Source organism: Stegostoma tigrinum, chromosome 22 (assembly GCF_030684315.1).
Source record: "Stegostoma tigrinum isolate sSteTig4 chromosome 22, sSteTig4.hap1, whole genome shotgun sequence".
NCBI lineage: Eukaryota > Metazoa > Chordata > Chondrichthyes > Orectolobiformes > Stegostomatidae > Stegostoma > Stegostoma tigrinum.
The window spans coordinates 13,258,253-13,277,677 of NC_081375.1; the positions used below are offsets into that span (position 1 = coordinate 13,258,253).

General features: G+C 43.2%; 1 protein-coding gene across 4 annotated transcripts in view; it reads left to right on the forward strand.

Moving 5' to 3' along the window:
• Positions 1-19,425, forward strand: part of aatkb (apoptosis-associated tyrosine kinase b) — a 374,036-nt gene that overhangs the window by 65,848 nt on the left and 288,763 nt on the right. For 2 of the 4 annotated variants that reach the window (XM_048555198.2, XM_048555200.2), the window contains exon 2: positions 1,896-1,922. The exons of the other annotated variants lie outside the window; for them this stretch is intronic. In XM_048555198.2, the coding sequence (XP_048411155.1) occupies positions 1,896-1,922 (27 nt within the window). The remainder of the gene's footprint in view (positions 1-1,895; positions 1,923-19,425) is intronic. 4 annotated transcript variants of the gene reach the window in all.

Here is a 19,425-nt window from a genome sequence, read left to right on the forward strand (position 1 = left end):
ACATTATAATAGACAAAACCAGAAGAGACCTCTCCAGTGTGGCTAAAGATCCCAAATACTACTGTCATGTCCGGTTGCAAAAAGCCAAGATTTTGCTGAATGGCGATACAGGCTTGAAGGACACCCAGTTCGCCAGTTTGTAGATAGGTAGGTCTTTCTCATATCCCTCAGCTTCCTGTCAAGTACTTATCCAACTTCCCTTTCAATTTGACAGCACCATTCACTCAAATTGTCTTCCTTCCTGCCTCAGTAACCCTCCCCCCAATCTCCCCCACCCCCATTCTCTGGAATAAAGGAATTCAGATCTCTGAGGGGTTGAAGGAGATTGCAGGGTCACTGCCATGGCGAGATTTGAAAACAAAGATGGGAATTTTTACACTCGAGGCATTGCTTGACCAGAGCCAATGTCAATTCAGTACAATTGGGTATAATCCCAAAGAGCCATAGATCCTCTCTTTCTCTCACCATTACAAAGTAATAATTAGCTACATAGAACTCCGCAAGCATGGGGCAGGGCAAAGGTGTCCATGAGATACCAAAGCCAGTCCAACAATTTAACCAGGCCCATTCACTCTGCGTTACACTCCAGCCATTGAGGGACTCAGTGTAGGTCAGAAAGCACAGGGCAGTGGTGCAATGGGGCTTGGTCTGAGTTAACTCTTGTTAGCCTGGTGCCCGTGGGTTTAAGGCAGGCAGAATACCGGGACCAGCCGGATCATGGTGGAATACAGCAGTCAAATCTTGGGAAGGTGATGACCAAGTGGTATTAGATTAGATTAGATTCCCTACAGTGTGGAAACAGGCCCTTCGGCCCAACAAGTTCACACCGCCCGTTGGAACATCCCACCCAGACCCATCCTCCTATAACCCACACACCCCTGAACACTACGGGCAATTTAGCATGGCTGATACACCTCGCCTGCACATCTTTGGACTGTGGGAGGAAACTGGAGCACCCGGAGGAAACCCACGCAGACACGGGGAGAATGTGCAAACTCCACACAGACAGTTACCCGAGGCTGGAATCGAACCCGGGTCCCTGGCGCTGTGAGGCTGCAGTGCTAACCACTGAGCCACCATGCCGTATTATCGCTGAACTGTTAATCCAGAGACAGAAACAGAAGTTGCGGCAAGAGCTCAGCAGGGCTGGCAACAATGTGAAGAGAAATCAGGCCTGGTGACCCAAAACATTAACTCTGATTTCTTCACAGATGCAGCCAGACCTGCTGAGCTTTTCCAGCAACTTCTGCTTTTGTTTCTGATTTACAGCAGCCGCAGTTCTTTTGATTTTTGTTGATCCAGAGACCCAGGTAATGTTCTGGGCACCCAGGTTTGAATCCTACCAAGACAGATGGTGGAAATTTGAATATCAATTCAAATATGGAATTGAAAGTCTGACGTTGACCATGAATCGATTGTTGGGAGAAACTCACCTGGTTCTCTAATGCCCTTTAAGGGTAACTTTTAGCCTCATGAGACACACAGCAATGTGGTTGATTCTCAACTGCCCGTCTGGGGCTGTGCAGGAGAAGCTGGCCTAGCCATTGACACCCTTATTGCACGAATGAATAAAACAAAGGTAATGGCATGAGGATCCACGTACATTTGTTTATTGGGAGAATAGTTTTTAATGACATGGAAGTGGGGAGGTGATCCCCAGTTAAAATAATTTAAAGATTGAAGTGCCATTTTATCATTTCACGGAATAATCCTCTGTTTGAAGAGCTGCTCAAAACCTTGTGGTCTGGGGGAATTATTCCAGTTGAATGAAGTCGTAATGATTGAAATTAGCCAAAAGCAGATCAATTTCATTCTCTCCAAAAAAAAGCAGCAAGAAGAAAAATACTAATATTTATATTTTTGTTTGTTTTTTTTTACACCTGTGACGGGAGCAGGCCACTGGACATCAGGGCAGCGAGGAGGTGAGTGCAGAATGTATTCCATTTTAAAACCAAATTTGCCGCATGAATGATGGCAACAAAACACCCAGAAAGGAAAATGTTGTGTGATGAGCAGTGTGGAAAACTGATACATATTCAACGACCCTGTGGAAAATTCTGGACCAGTGTCAATGCAGAGCTGATTTGAATTAGTTGTGAAGTTGAACACCAATATTAAAAATATAGGTTATACATCTTAAAAGATCCATTATGTGTCAGGTCTACTTTAACAGCTCTCAGGCCATTGATAAAGCTGAATCTTTAATGAATTTCTAGAATCTGTCTGTGGCTTGAAGTTTGTGACAATGTTTGAGTGTGGCAAACTGTTTGAGAATTTTTAGATTTACGTGCTACATGGAAAAAGCTTCGTTCAGACAATTGTCGTTGAATTTTTAACTGGTTCTTGACATCGGTCAGATTAACCAGTAAATGGCTCCTCTGTAAACCAGGTGTTCTGTCAAAGTATGCACATTCATAGCTGTCAGTGAGGTTGTTGAGCAGTAACTTTGTCTCATCTTTTTCTGTCCTTTGGTATCCCTGCGTAAATCATTATTTATTGCCGATTCCTCTTGCTGTGATGCTGCAGGACAAACCATGTTGGTGTGAGACAGGATTGTGTACAGACTTAAAAAAATGAAAGTCTTGCATTTAAATATTACCCTTTGTGACTTCGATGTCTCAAGTGAACTATTCTTGAAGTGTAATTGCATTTTAATATCAGAAATGTAACAACCAATTTGCACACAGTAAGCCCTGACACTGGTGGGTGAAACTAGAAAAGAGGGCCTGAAGATAAGGGGGACCATATGAAAGTGGCAATCTGATAATGTCCAGGTAGCAAGCTTTTATGATTTTATTTGAGGGATAGATGTTCACTGGAATCCAGGGACAACTTTCTTGCTGTTTGATATAGTGGCAACGTATCTTTCGTAACCACCTGAACCAGCAGATGTGGCTTCAATGTAATGTCTTATATGAAAGAGGTTGCAGTACTCACTCAGTACTGTAAGGAGTGCAGTATTTTTGGACTCAGCTTTTGGTGCTGGAAATGAACCCAGAACATTGTGACTCAGAAGAGAAGGCAGTACTGACTGAGTCACAACTGACAAAGAAGGGAGTTAGGGAAACGAAGAGAATTTTAAACCAGTTTATAGTTGTCTCACTTTTATTGGTGCCAGCTTTTTACTCCCAAATTTATATAAGCAATAGGGGCAGGAGGAGGCAATCTGATCTACTCAGCCATTCACAAAGACCGTGGCTGATCTTTTCATGGACTCAGCTCCACTCACGCGCCCGCTCACCATAATCCTTAGTTCCTTTACTGCTCAAAAATCTGTCTGCCTTTGCCTTAAAAACATTCAATGAGGTAGCTTCAACTACTTTGCTGGGGTAGGGAATTCCACAGATTCACAATCCTTTGGGTAAAGAAGTTCCTCCTCAATTCAGTCCTAAATATGCTCCCCCTTATCTTCAGGCTCTCTTTTCTAGTTTCACACACCAGTGGAAACAACTTCCCTGCTTCTATATTATCTATTTCCTTCATAATTTTATATGTTTCCATAAGATTCCCCTCATTCATCTAAATTCTCATTAGTATAACCCCAGTCTACTCAATCTCTCCTCATATATCAGCCCTCTAAATTCCAGAATCAACCTGGTGAACCCCCTCTGCATCCCCTCCAGTGCCAGTACATCCTTTCTCAAGTAGGGAGACCAAAACTGTACTCAGTACTCCAGGTGTGGCCCCACCAGCACCCTATACCATTGCAGTATAACCTCCTTGCTTTTAAACGTGATCCCTCTCACAATGAAGGACAATATTCAATTTCCTGCTTAATTACCTGCTGCAGCTGCAAACTAACTTTTTGTGTTTCATGCACAAGGACACTCCGGTCCCACGGCATTTAAAAATGAAACACAATTTCTTTCAACTATTAAACTACCCTACTGAATATCTAGTTCAGTAACAGAAGCAAGAATTTCTGTATGAGTTTTGGGAGGTGCGGGTTCGTATCCTTAGTACTGGGCCATCAGCGTTGCATGGTTGTTGTGTTCGCTTATAGAATCATAGAGTTGTACAGCAAGGAATTAGATGTTTTGGTCCAACTCATCCATGCCAACCAGACATCTTAATCTAGTTCCATTTGTCAGCATTTGGCCCATATCCCTCTAAACCCTAAGACTATCCACATGCCTTTTAAATGTTGTAATAGTACCAGTCTCTACCACTTCCTCTGGCAGCTCATTCCATGCCCACACCACTCTCTGTGTGAAAAAGTTGTCCCTTGGATCCCTTTTAAATCTTTCCCTTCCTATCTTAAACCTATGCCCTCTAGTTTAGGCTCCCCCACCCTGGGGAAAAGACCTTGACTATTTACCCTATCCACGCCCCTCATGATTTTATAAACTTCTATTAGGTCACCCCTCAGCCTCTGACGCTCCAGGGAAAATAGCCCCAGCCTATTCACCCTCTCCCTATAACTCAAATCCTCCAATCCTCCAATCCTGGCAACATCCTTGTAAAACTTGTCTGAATCCTTTCAAATTTCTCAGCATCTTTCTGGGAGACCAGAACTGAACATTGTATTCCATGAGAGGAACTTGCATGAGAGGAAAGCGAAGACACTGAATAACACCAGACAAGGTGATAATGGGAACTGCAGATGCTGGAGACTCCAAGATAACAAAGTGTGGAGCTGGATGAACACAGCAGGCCAAGCAGCATCTTAGGAGCAGAAAAGCTGGCGTTTCGGCCCTAGACCCTTCATCAGAGATCATCACTCTCTGATGAAGGGCCTAGGCCTGAAACGTCAGCTTTTGTGCTCCTGAGATGCTGCTTGGCCTGCTGTGTTCATCCAGTTCCACTCTTTGTTAACACCAGACAAGGTGTTAGTTTTACTCTCTTTAAACATCTTTGCTTAAAGGAGTTAAGTGTCATATTCTTCGATGTTCCACATGAGTATTGAAAGTTGAATATTTACGTTGGTACTTGAGCTGCATTTTTGGGTAGATGCCTTATTGGATTGTAACTCAGTGAAGACTAATGAACCTGTGTTGAGATTTTATTTTGTTGCGTCAGTTTAAAGTAAGTGCTGAGTAAACATTGTAACATTCAAGACTACAGATAGTTCCAACAGTGCCGTGTTTCACTGTTCTAAAATATCCGTTATGTTCAATGCTGCTTAGTCATACAGTGGGGCCAGTTGCAAAGATTTGAATAGATCACATGGGACAATTTGGGGGTCAGTGATGTAGGCAATGTGACTGGAGGTCAGAGTGTTTGGGGGTGCAAAAGAGAAGTAAACTCTATGCTGGACAGGGTTGCTGTTATCTGCACTGCTAAAGGCAACTGAATCAAAGTAGTTCTGTACAGTTGGGCACTCAGGGAAGTCCTAAGGGCTGGGAAGGTCTCAAAAAAAGCCAGTGGTTCAGGACAGCACACATTGGGAGTTGAAATCCTACAGGCTTATTTCCTTTTTGCAAATGTGCTGCAGTGGAGCTGAGGAAACCAATGCAGGGGCTGGACAGGTTTTGGTGAATCTCACTGTTTGTGAAGAGCTGGAATTCCTCCTGTCAGTAAGTGCTGGAGCATTGTCTTCAAGGATCCTAGTGAGTGTAATTGCAGGAAAGAATGGATAGCAGTCAGAATGCGATTAGTTGATGAGATGATCCAAATTGGAACGGTTCTTGAGCAGTACTCCCTCTCCTTTGTTCTCCTGTGTGCCAACCTCCAAAACTGGGTCAGCACATTGGTCGCCAGGTCTGGATCCCCACAGTGGCTGCACAACCTCACAGTTTAGAGAGAACATTGCTCTTGCAGGAGTTTCAAGGCCAGTGTGTCAGATGTGAAGAACTGTACTCCTTTGTGACATTTTAATGAAAATCTCACTAACCTCCAGTGTGTGGGGGTGGGAAAGTGTGTTGAGAAACCAGTAGAAACTGTTTGATGACATTTGTTGTTTGATGGATTCTGTGGAGCTCTTGACCGTTATTTACGTGTTACTTATGTTTGTTTCATGTTGAGTTTTGGGATTTTAAAATATAAATCATACATGTCTTTGCACTGTGAAACTTTTGTGTCATTAAATTTTGTTTGAGTGGTTTTTATTTCTAATAAACTGGTTATTCATTGTTGACAAAAGACCACAGCCGAATTGTTCCTCATACCTGATACAGTTTAACTTGGAATCAATGCATCAACTCCAATGCTCTGTTCAACTCTCAGGTTGAATTTAAAAGTTGCGGTTGCCGGTCCAGGACTGGCATTAGCTAGGAATTGGTAAATCTCACTGGCCTCGATCGTAATAGAATTAAGACACATCTTATACACAGGCTTCCACCACAGAAGCCAACCTTCAGCCTATCATCCAGTTCTCTTTTGCAGTTTGAATCATTTTGTTTTCCATGACCTTGAGAGGTAATGTATGGAATTACTCTGTGTATTTTCTGTGCTTGTGATCCTATTTGTTTAATCCTATTTTAAAAAATGACAAATCTCAACTTGAAGTTTCAAATATCAGTTGAGCAGACTGATAAGGTGCATAATTGACCTATTCCACACTTTGATTACAAAATTGCACCATGTCATAACCATATTCAGGTGTTATCTACCTTTGGCCCTTGATGTCATAGTTTTCTAACATTTTGAAGAAAAACTGAGAGGAAGTTTCACATTCCATACTTTTTGTTTGCTCCTTCACAGGATGTGAGTGACACAGGCTGGGCCAGCATTTAATGCCCAGAGGTTGGTTAACCACATTGCTATGGGCCTGGAGTCACATGTAGGTCGGACTTCCTTCTCTAAAAGACACTGGTGAACTAGATGGGTTTTCCCCCCAAGAATCGCCAATGGATTCATGGCCATCGTTAGACTCTTAATTCCAGATTTTTTATTGAATTCAAATTCCACCGTCTCCCATGGCAGGATTCAAACCTTAGTCTAATGATAAAAGCACTAGGCAGTTGTCTCCCCTTGCATTTGCCATCGCACTTTGTCCTGCATCCAGTGTAATCATTTACTTTGTAAAATATCAATGGGTTCTGCAGCAGTTGATGCTGTCTGTTGTATCGCAAACTCTTCTTGTTCTAGATGATTTCTTTCGGACCTCGGTGGAGGCTAATGATGAGATGTTGCTGCAATCTGATTGGCTTTGCCGAAAACACATCTTCTCCCCACCCCCCATTAGTCTTGATATTAATAGTGCTTTGTTCTGAGCTAAAGGGGCTTGCCTGGGTGAATGCAGCTCCAGCAATACTTAGAAGCCAAACTCCATCTGGGATAAAGCAGCCCCCTTTCAGAGTCCCATCTGCCCACTTTCAACATTCATTCCCACCATCATCGGCAGACTGTGGCAACTGTGCCATCTACAAGATGCACCACCAGAACTTACCACTGTTCCTTTGATAGCGGTTTAGGAAAGGCTCTCAGCACCAAACTCTGATGGGCAATAAATGCCTGCCTTGCCAGCGATGCCCTTTACCACAAGGGAATTAAGACAAGCAGCTGCTTGTTGCAGTGTTAAAGATAGTATTTGTTGGGTTAGTTTGACCTTTTTCATTTCTGGATTTTATTGCAAGTTAGCATTTATTTTTCTGTATCTCCTGTCCGTCTTATTGTGGAACTTGCAATTATCTCTATCAAATACCTCCAGACTGCCCTTTAGAAAATCAGAAGCTTTGAAAACCATTTGTACACAGATTTTCTTATAGAACTGGGCTTCATAAGATATAAAATATGTGAACAAAAGAACCATTAGATATTGGCAGAATATTGCATTGGAAGTCATTTTAATTTTAAGGCTTCGGCAGCCAAAGCCTAATGGAATTGCAATACGAAGAAGCACAGTTAAGGCTAAGTTAAGGGATGTGAAGTATATGCCCATCTCTGAACATTGGTCAAATGCAATATATGAAACCTTAAAGCCTTCAGAGTGGATTGCACTGTTACTACGACAGTACAAGTTGAACAATGCATCTCATCAGTTCACTAACAATTCTCAACACAGTCCTCATCGAACAGGGAATATAGAGAACATAGAACAGTACAGCACAGTATAGGCCCTTCGGCCCATGATGTTGTGCCGACCTATTATCCTACTAAGATCAAACTATCCTGCATACCCTACATTTTACTATCCTCCCTGTGCCTATCCAAGAGTCATCTAAAAGTCTCTGAAGTATCTGACTCCACTACCACTGCCGGCAGCGCATTCCACACGCCCACCACTCTCTGTGTGAAGAACCTACCTCTGACACCTCCCATATGCCTTCCTCCAGTCTCCTTAAAATTATGCCCCTTCATAATAGTCATTTCTGCCCTGGGAAAAAGTCTCTGACTATCCACTCTATCTATGCCTCTCATCATCTTATAAACCTCTACCAACTCACCTCTCATCATTCTTTGCTCCAATGAAAAAATCCCTAGCTCCCTCAACCTTTCCTCATAAGACCTGTCCTCCAGTCCAGGCAACATCCTGTAAATCCCCTCTGCACCCTCTCTAAAGTTTCCACATCCTTCATATAATGAGGTGCCCAGAGCTGAACACAATATTCCAAGTGTGGTCTAACCAGGGTTTTATAGAGCTGCAGCATAACCTCACGGTTCTTAAACTCAATTCCCCTGCCAATGAAAGCCAGCACACCATACACCTTCTTTACAACCCTCTCAACTTGGGTGGCAACTTTGAGGGATCTATCATATTTAAAGTCGCAATATCTCGCCATGAAAAGCAACAGATTTTCCCTTTCGAATCTCATAAACCAAAATCATAAATATTGGCAATGCTTTTCCTGAAAATTTATATTTAAATAATGAATAATAATGATGCTGGATCATCATCATCGATTATTGAAAACTCGTGAATTCCTGACGTGGTGTGTCTCATGATATTATGGTGCTTTTCTTCTGCGGATATTATTTCTGTTGTAGCCTGTGCACCCAGGGATTAGATGCCTGAGGAGTGGGAGTCAGCTCCTGTAATGTGGGAACATTGGCATGAGTCTGTTGTTGTGAGTTGTCTCTTTCTGTGGTGTAACTACTTTGTAACAGTGTTGGCTCCTGGGATATGCAGAACCAAACACAATGAGCATGGATAGATATGATAGAGGTGGATCGGTGGCTCAGTGGCTAGCACTGCTGCCTCACAGCGCCAGGGACCTGCATTTGACTAGACCCTCAGATGACCATCTGTGTGGAGTTTGCACATTCTCCCCGTGTCTGTGCAGTTTTCTCCTAGTGCTCTGGTTTCCTTCCACAGTCCAAAGGTATGCAGGATAGGTGGATTGGCTGTGCTAAATTGCCCATTGTATCCAGGGATGAGCAGGTTAGGTGGATTCGCCATGTAAAATTCAGGGTGACAAGAATGAGGCTGGGTCTGAGTGGGAATCTCTTCGGCAGACAGTGTGGACTCAATGATTTGTTTCCCCACTGTAGGGATTCTGTGACATCCTCCAGTGCCTTGCCTTACTGTCCTTCTGAGTTCTGGCCCTGAGAGTCCTGTGCTGGCTTAGCAGGAGTGGATTACCTGTCACATCCCATCTCTTGTCAGAGCAGCGTGTTTGAGATCGACAAAGCAACAGCAAAAGAATGAAACATTTGCATTCCTCTTAAATCCTTGACCATTCAAATGAAAATAAAGGGACAACTAGGGACATTATGCAAAAGGACAAGTGTCAACATCATGTTTGTTCTATTGCACACACCCCTAGGTGTCATTTTTTATTTCATTTCATCACGTGATATGCCCAGCATTTGATGCCCTTGATACACTTAGTTACCCTTGAACTGAGTGGCTAACTAAGCCATTCTGGACGGCAGTTAAGAGTCAACCAGTTGCAATGGGTATATAGTTGCATGTAGGCCAGTCCGGGTAAGGACAGCACATCTCCTTTGCTAAAGGACTTTAGTGAACCAGATGGTTATTTGCATCAATCATTATGGTGGGCCAACTTTTAACTCCAGATATTCACATTTCACCTTCTGCCATGGCAGAATTCAAACCCATGTCCCCAGACCTTTAGAGATAACAAGGTGTGGAGCTGGATGAACACAGCAGGCCAAGCAGCATCAGAGGAGCAGGAAAGCTGATGTTTCGGGCCTATACCCTTCATCAGAAAGCTTTAGTCTGGCTCTCTGCATTTCAGTCCAGTGATATTACCACTACACATCTTTCATCTTAAGGGAAGGATGATAAATTGGGAAGTTTATCTCACTAAACTGGGAAAGTGTTATCTTTTGGATATTGGATAGATTTGGCGATGGATAGATGGATGTGAGTGTTTGATAACAGTATGCAAAACTGGGCTAACTGCTAGTGTTTATGCATTGTTCAAAGAACATTTTCAAACTGACATTTCAAAAAGATAGACTAGTTTGCTGTCGTTTTCATAGCCCACATTTAAGTTTCATTTCCATTAAACAAATCAATGAATGTCTCCTATTGTTACCTTGAAACTACAGCTAAACAAGGCTCAAAGATATAGATTTCTCTAGATACCTCTCTGGAGAGCCTTGTCTGTATGTTTTAATTACAATTATTACTTGCCTCCCTGATCGAAGAATTACAAAGTGGAATGAATGGTTTTGGGATAAAGGATGTGAAGTGATTGTCTTCAATCTAGTCAAGCAGCACCCTTGATTTTAAAATGTTCTTGACCTAGTTTTTTAATCCTTCCATGGCTTATTCCCATCTTATCTCACTAATCTCCTGCTCCACAAACCTCCCAAATGCTGCTCATAGTCTGTCCTCTTGAGCATCCCTGGTTTTGATTGTTTTAGCATTGGTAGTCATACTTTCGGATAGGTGGGTCCTATGCACTGGAATTCCCTTCCTAAATCTTTCCCCAGCTCCATCTCTCACTACTCCTATAAAACACACTTAAAAAAATGACTTGGAAAAAACTCAGCAGGTCTGGCAGTATCAGTGGAGAGAAAGCAGATTTAACATTTCGGCTCCAGTGCTCCCTCTTCAGAACGGGTCTGAGTTCTGAAGAAGGGCCTCTGGATCTGAAACTTTAACTCTACTTTTTCTCCACAGATGCTAGCCGGCCCTGTGGAGATTCTCCAGCAATATCTGTTTTGTTTCTGACTTCAAGCAGTTTTATTTTTAGTGAATGACTTATTTGGTGAAAGTTTTGATTATATGACCTAACCCCTCCTTCAGTGGTTTGGTGCTGGGTTTTGTTTTATGCCTAGATGCATTTTATTACATTATAGCTGCCATATAAAGATAAGTTGTTCTTACAAAATTTATTTTACTAAGCAGGACTGATTAAATCATTCCTACCTGGTGCTTTTTCTGGACCATATGGGTTTGCACAAAAGTGGTTTTCATTGAAGGAAACTGACAGGGCCCAATGTTTAGAACTTGGATTGCTCAAAGTTTACATCATGTTGATATCAGGAAAGAATTTGACTTGATTTTCTGAAAACAAAAATGATCAGAATTAAAAGGAGCAGGCCACATATGAGCCAGGGATTAACACACAAGTCTTCCCCCACCTCGGAATAGTGGATGTACAGAACAAATTCGTGACAAACAGCAAAATGACATTGAGTTAATTTAATTATTTTGGAGAAACGCCTTGTTATATATAATATTTGGGAATTGTATTAGATACTGAAAAGTTTGGATTAAGGATAGGATTCTTGGCAGTGTGGAAGAACAGAGGGATCTTGGTGTGCAGATACATAGATCCCTTAAAATGGCCACCCAAGTGGACAGGGTTGTTAAGAAAGCATATGGTGTTTTGGCTTTCATTAACAGGGGGATTGAGTTTAAGAGTCGTGAGATCTTGTTGCAGCTCTGTAAAACTTTGGTTAGACCGCACTTGGAATACTGCGTCCAGTTCTGGTCGCCCTATTATAGGAAAGATGTGGATGCTTTGGAGAGGGTTCAGAGGAGGTTTACCAGGATGCTGCCTGGACTGGAGGGCTTATCTTATGAAGAGAGGTTGACTGAGCTTGGTCTCTTTTCATTGGAGAAAAGGAGGAGGAGAGGGGACCTAATTGAGGTATACAAGATAATGAGAGGCATGGATAGAGTTGATAGCCAGAGACTATTTCCCAGGGCAGAAATGGCTAGCACGAGGAGTCATAGTTTTAAGCTGGTTGGTGGAAAGTATAGAGGGGATGTCAGAGGCGGGTTCTTTACGCAGAGAGTTGTGAGAGCATGGAATGCGTTGCCAGCAGCAGTTGTGGAAGCAAGGTCATTGGGGTCATTTAAGAGACTGCTGGACATGCATATGGTCACAGAAATTTGAGGGTGCATACATGAGGATCAATGGTCAGCACAACATTGTGGGCTGAAGGGCCTGTTCTGTGCTGTACTGTTCTATGTTCTATGTTCTATGTTCTAGGCCGAGGGTGAAAATTATGTTAAAAATGATGGTTACTGTGTTGCTGCGACTGAGAGTGACGTTACCTTAGGACTCGATGAACAGTGGAAATACAATGGAAGATCAATGTTCTGAGTTTTAATATGATTGCCTTCAAGGATTAAGGAATACTTGTACTTACTTCTGCCCCAGAGATTAACTGGGCTTTGTAGAGCCTGTGATTAGGTAGATTTCATGTAGTTTGAAGCCAGCAGCACAAAATATGTTCTGGTTTTGAAATAATCCCCTGTTTATTTACATGTTTTTGATGGGTGGGGGGAGTGATGGAGAGATGATACAATGGATTGCTGTACCTCTTATTCTTTGTACATAGTCTGGAATCAAACATTTATTGTGCACCATTTATGTGTCTTTCAAACACAAATGATTAGCTGTTGAATATTACATTACTATCAGCCATGAGATCGTGCCCTGGCCCTCCTAATATCAGTCGGAAGGGATTTTGACGTTTCTCTTTCCTGGAAAGAGCTGGAATCAAAAGCTTGAATGTGATGTGTGTTAAAGTGACTTTGCTGCATGTCCTGATTAAAATGTAATCCTCACCACAGACAAATACCTGGCGTTAATATTGGAACACAGTATCCCTCTCGTAGGATGAATTTATATTCCAGATGATATTCACTGCATACCCAAATCAGTGCTGGCATTAGCTCTCTGTTACAAAACTATACCTGTCAAGAAATGTGTTATTTTATCTGCAGTTGTATTTAATGGAGGGTGTGGCAATATTTTTAAAACTGGTATAACCTAAGTCAAAGATAACAAGGTGTAGAGCTGGATGAACACAGCAGGCCAAGCAGCATCAGAGGAGCAGGAAAGCTGATGTTTCAGGTCTGGACCCTTCCTCAGAAAGAAGGGCCTGAAACGTCAGCTTTCCTGCTCCTCTGATGCTGCTTGTCCTGCTGTGTCCATCCAGCTCCACACCTTGTTATCTCAGATGCTCCAGCATCGGCAGTTCCGACTATCTCATAATCTAAGTCAATATTTTTCAACCAGCCAATGTGAGGGAGAGAGGAACAGACAGTTGTATTAATGGTCTGCACGGTTGCATGCAAGGAGTATGGAGCGTTCATTACCCTGATTTGGAAATGGACCGTCACTGTCACTGGGACAAAAATCTGAAACTCCCTCCCAACAGCATTGTGCAATGACACATTGTATGGACTGTAGAGGCTGATGGAGGCAGCTCAAACACCGCCTTCTCAGGGACAGTTAGCAATTGACAACAAATGCTGCGTTGTCAATGACACCTGTGAATAAATCTGGATCTGATGGGCTGAATGGCCTGTTTTGGTGCTGCACTTTTTTTGAAAAGTGAGTTCACAGGATGTGGGAATTGCTGACTGGCCCAGAATTTATTGTCCACTCTTAACCGCCCCATAGAATGTAGCGGGATCCAACTTCTTGAATGGCTTCAGTCTCTCTGGCATAGAAGCACATGTATGGTGTGGAAGGTGTCCTCAATACAAAGACAGGGCCCTGTATACACTAGGATTGTGGGTGGTTACTCATACCAGCCTGTCATGGATGGATACACATGTGACAGGTACATTGACGAGTTGGGTCCGTCTTATTGTTTCCCTCGCCAAATTCCCCAGACTCAGTCTTACAGCTAAGTAATTCAGAACTTGGGAAGTGTGATCAGTACCGGTACTACCGAGCCACTCTTGGTGGTGAACATTGAAGCCCCCCCACCCCCCTCCATCCAGAGTATAATGGAAGCCTTTCTGCCTTCAGAGCTTTCTCCAGTTGACATTCAGGCTGTAGGACTACTGTTTAATCAGCTGCAGAGTGGGCTGCAGTATGTGGGAGTCAGTAGGAGGTTTCCTTGCCCATGTATGGTCGATTGTCATGAGACTTCATGGGGCTCAGAGTTAAGGTTGAGGAACGACAGCGAAATTCACCCCTGACTGTGTTGTCATCTCTGGTAGGGCTGTCCTGCTGGTGATATGACCTGAAATTCTGAGAGAAAGCATGGACCCAAAGGATCTTTGAAGAGATCTTATTACCCCATGCCAACCATTGAAGAAATTTTGCCACAACGTACCCAGGCAAAAGCCTTTACTACCCTTGATGTTAGAGATGGTTACTGACAAGTGAAGCTTGAAAAAGTTAACAATTATTTCAATATAATTTAGACACCATTCAGTAGATACAGATGGTTTTGCCTGCCATTTGGTATTTGCACTAATTTAGAAAAGGATTATCACAGCATATTCCTGAAGGAGAAACTATTGTGGATGAAACAAATGCAAAGTCCTAGAGAAACTCGACAAGTCTGGCAGCATCTGTGGAGAGAGAAACGGAGTTAATATTTTAAGTCTGACTCCACTCTTATTTGTCAGGGTGAAGTAGCTCAGTTAGGTTTACATTTCTACTGCACTTTTGAGAAATGATCCAAAGCGCTGTATAGCCAATGGTGTACTCTTGAGATATAGTCACTGTTGCAGCATAGGAAACACAGTGACCAAACTGCACCAGCCAGCTCTCTCATACACTGCACTGTGGTTTTATGCTGCTGATTGAGATATAGATAGTGAGCCAGGACTACAGGGATAACACCTGGTTCTTCTTTGTAATAGCATTATGAACTCTTCTACTTACAGCTGAGAAGGTAGGTGGGGCCCTGGTTTAATGTCGTCTCTAAAAGATGGGTGAGGAAGTCAAACTGGAATGACCTTTTGCAAGAAAGCAACTGAGCTCAGTTGTTGAGCATCTAAGTGAAAAGGAGAAGGCATTTGCACTCTGTTTGCTCTTGTGAGCCAGTAAGTGCTCCTGGGAACATGACCTCTTTTCTAGCCAAGAAATAATGTATTGGCAAAGGAGGGAGAAGGATCAAGTTTGTCTTTGCTTTTGTCCAGTATTTTAAATACAAAGCACTCCTTGTTTTTGCTTTCAATGAGGAGGAACAGCAGCAAATTGTCACTGCCTCATGGCATTTTTAATCTTATCAGTAATATTCCTCCTGCAAGTGGTGGGCATTTAGAGAAAGAAAGCACATGAACTGTATCTTCTATGTGACAAATGTAGCTGCTGGCTGAGTTTGATGAGCCCACATTATATTTTCACAAAAGCAGGTTGTTACAGATGCTGGTGGTGTGTACCCCAGTGGTTGGGCCAGAGTTAGAATTACCCACAGTCATCCTTTAGCAACAATGGGTTCACCAAAAGTGGGGAACCTTTAACTGCTCAGAAAAGTACGCTGTTTATTTCCTAAAAGAAAACAAAGGAAGGCCTCCAGGCAGGTTGGAATACTGTTGCAACGTTGGCTCAGAATGACCTCAGCACCAGTGCAGCCATGCTTGTTCATTTGCGGATAATGCTGCAGCTGACCCCCAATAGAAACAACACAGTCACATTTTCAAAGTGCGCTGTTAATAATCTGATTCCTTCAGACCCCTTATGGTTCTCAGGATGTGAGGTCATGGGGATCTGAGGGATGAAACGTTTCTGTTGATTGAGTGCCAACTCCATGATCAAGGGAACCCTTGCCACGTTTTGAACAATCTCTGCCTTTCGTGTTGCCCAAAGCCCAGTGTTTCAGTGGAGGGGATGGTGTGGGTGATGTTCCTCCAGCCCTAGTCACTTAACCCTTTCAAGACCATTTTGCATCAAATTCCACAGTTCTCAAAAAAGTTGTATGCGACTCAATGTCACGATGGGCATTCAGTATTTTAAAGCCATCTGTTAACATTTTTTCACTATCACTAAGGTGCTATCAGCATGGTGATGTGACTGACAAATTCTCATCTCAGAATCTTAACACTGACCTCGGGTAGCCTTTTAAAAGATTCATTAGTGATGACGATCTTGCTGACGACCCCAGTGTTTATTGCCCATCCATTATTGTTGTGGGTCTGGAGTCACTTGTAGGCCAGACCAGGTAAGGATGGCAGTTTCCTTCCCTAAATGGCATTAGTGAACCAGATGGGTGTTTCCAACAACCGATTCATGGTTGTCATTAGACTCTTAATTCCAGAAGTTTATTGAATTCAAAGTCCACCACCTGCCCTGATGGGATTTGAACCAGGTCCCCAGAACATTACCTGGGTTTCTGGATTAATAGTCCAGCAACAATACCATAAAACCATCACCTTCCCACCTCCATTGTGTCCAGAGACTAAATAACTCAACTCTCAAACATCTTCCCCACCTTTAATTTCTCCCCCATCATCAACCTGTTCATGGATGTCATGACACACCACGAGAGTGGGTGGGTCTTCAGCCCGGACCTCCTGACTGAGAATCATAGAGCCATACAGCATGGAACAAACCCTTTGGCTCAACTCGTCCATGCTCACCTGGTTCCCTAAACTGAACTAGTCCTATTGACCTTTGTTTGGCCCATAACCATCCAAACCATTCCTGTCCATGCATCTGTCCAAATATCTTCTAAATGTTGTAATTGTACCCGCCTCTACCACGCACAACTCTGGCAGCTCATTCCATTTATGCACTACCCTCTGTGTGAAAATGTTGCCTCTTAGGTCCCTTTTAAATCTCTCAACTTAAATGAACGCCCTCTAGTCTTGGAATTCCCTACCCTGGGGAAAGACCTTTGCTAATCACCGTACCTATGGCCCTCAAGATTCTATAAACCTCTATAATGTTACCCCTCAGCCTCCTACACTTCAGGGAAAGAAATTCCAGCCTATCCAACCTCTCTTTATGACTCAAAACTTCCAGTCTTGGTAGCAGCTTTGTAAGTTGTTTTTGCACCTTTTCTAGTTCAATAACATCCAGAAGAGCAACCAGAATTGTAAGCAGTACCCCAAATGTGGGGTACCAATGTCTTGTACAGAGGTAAGGACACTACCACTATACCAAGATAGCTGCCATAGAGTCATAGAATCATAGACTCCCTATAGCATGGAAGCAGGCCAACCAGCCCATCTAGTCCACATTTGCCCTCCAAAGAACATCCCACCCGGACCCATCCCCCTAAACTATTCTTGTAACCCTGCATTTCCCGTGACTAATCACCCTTGCCTGCACATCCCTGGACACTATGGGCAACTTAGCATGGCCAGTCCATCTTTGGAGACTCCTCCCTGTCTTATTTTTGGTGTACGCCTGCTGTGTGGGGAACTAGCATGAAACAGTCGCCAGCCAGCTCGCTGCCCGAAAGCTTAATCGTTAAAACCACAATCATTACACATATTGAAGTGAGCCTAGTTATATAAAGCCTGCCTCATTACCATGCGCATGAAGCTGCTTTAGATCTTCAAAGCTGGCTTACCACCACTGACTGACTTGAAAATTTGCCTGTGACTGACATCTACAGTAACTCACCTTCTCCAAACACCAGCTGCTTATTTTTAAGCTTGCAACTTACATTTTTCCATATAATATGAAGACACTTTCAGAATTACAAATCCTTTATTTGTGGTTTTACCTCTTATAAAGTCCTGTCCACATCCATCAAATGATTAATGAGGAAAACTGGGAAGATTTTTAATGAGAGAAAATTAATCAGGGAGAGGAGCGTAGTGCTGTCGAGCCTCATGTGAGGACTTCAGTACATTGTCAAGGTAAATACTTCTCCGTACACCAACAGCTCAGAGTTAAAACTGAGAGCCAAGTGCTCCTATGGCATCTGTGATTATGTCTCACACAGGGGATCATCTCAACCAAACAAATGGGACTAGTGTGTCGTTACTTCTGTACCAAAGAAGAAAGCAGTGCTCATTTGCACTGGGGATAAATACCTCAACAGAACCGATAGACAATGCTAGATCGCAGAGCGGAAGCAGTAGAAAGGAAGAATGAGAAACCAGGGTATTGGAGTAGTAATAACAGACAGCAGACTGGAGATAAACCTAGGGAAATTTTAAAGACTGTAAAAACATGCCAAGGAATTTCCCCGGGCAGAAATGACTATTACGAGGGGGCATAATTTTAAGGTGGTTGGAGGGAGGTTTTGGGGAGATGTCAGAGGTAGGTTCTTCACACAGAGAGTGGCGGGTGTGTGGAATGCGCTGCTGGCAGAAGTAATGGAGTCAGATACTTTAGAGCCTTTTAAGCGACTCCTGGTAGGCACATGGAGGATAGTAAAATGTAGGGTAGATTGATCTTAGTAGGGTAATAGGTTGGCACAACATCATGGGCCCGTACTGTGCTGTACCATGCTCTATGTTCTATGAACGAAAGTTGCTGCCAGGCAAATTTGCTCTGAAGAAAATTCATACATGTTAATGCTGTCTCTGTCTCCACTGATGTTGTCAGACTTGCTGAGTTTCTCCAGCGTGCTCCGTGTTTGTTTCAGATCTCCTGCATCCTCGGTATTTTCTGTTTATTCGCTGTGACTTGCTTTATTTTCCTCTGATTGTTGGCCAGTTCCCATATTGCCGATGTTCCGGAGAAGAGCCATTCCAGACTCGAAGGCTGATCTCTGTTCTCTGTCCACAGGTGCAGCCAGACCCGCTGAGATTTTCCCACATTCTCTGTCTCTGTAACATATTACCCCCCTTGGCCCCAGCAGCAGCATGCATCACAATTCAAAGAACAAAGAAAATTACAGCACAGGAACAGGCCCTTTGGCCCTCCAAGCCTGTGCCAATCCAGATCCTCTATCTAAACCTGTTGCCTATTTTCCCAGGATCTGTATCCCTCTGCTCCCTGCCCATTCATGTATTGGTCTAGATGCATCTTAAATGACCCTATTGTGCTGGCCTTTACCACCTCCGCTGGCCACGCGTTCCAGGCGCCCACCACCCTCTGCCTAAAGGACTTGCCATGCATATCTCCCTTAAACTTTTCCTCTCTCACCTTGAAATCATGACCCCTAGAAATTAAGTCCCCCTCTCTTGGAAAAAGCTCCTTGCTATCCATCCTGTCTATACCTCTCATGATTTTGTAGACCTCAATCAGGTCCCCCTTCAACTTCCATTTTTCTAATGTAAACAATCCTAATCTACTCAACCTCTCTTCATAGCTAGCACCCTCCATACCAGGCAACATCCTGATGAACCTCCTCTGCACCCTCTCCAAAGCATCCACATCCTTCTGGTAAAGTGGCGACCAGAACTGTACACAGTATTCCAAATGTGGTCAAACCAAAGTCCGATACAACTGTAACATGACCTGCCAA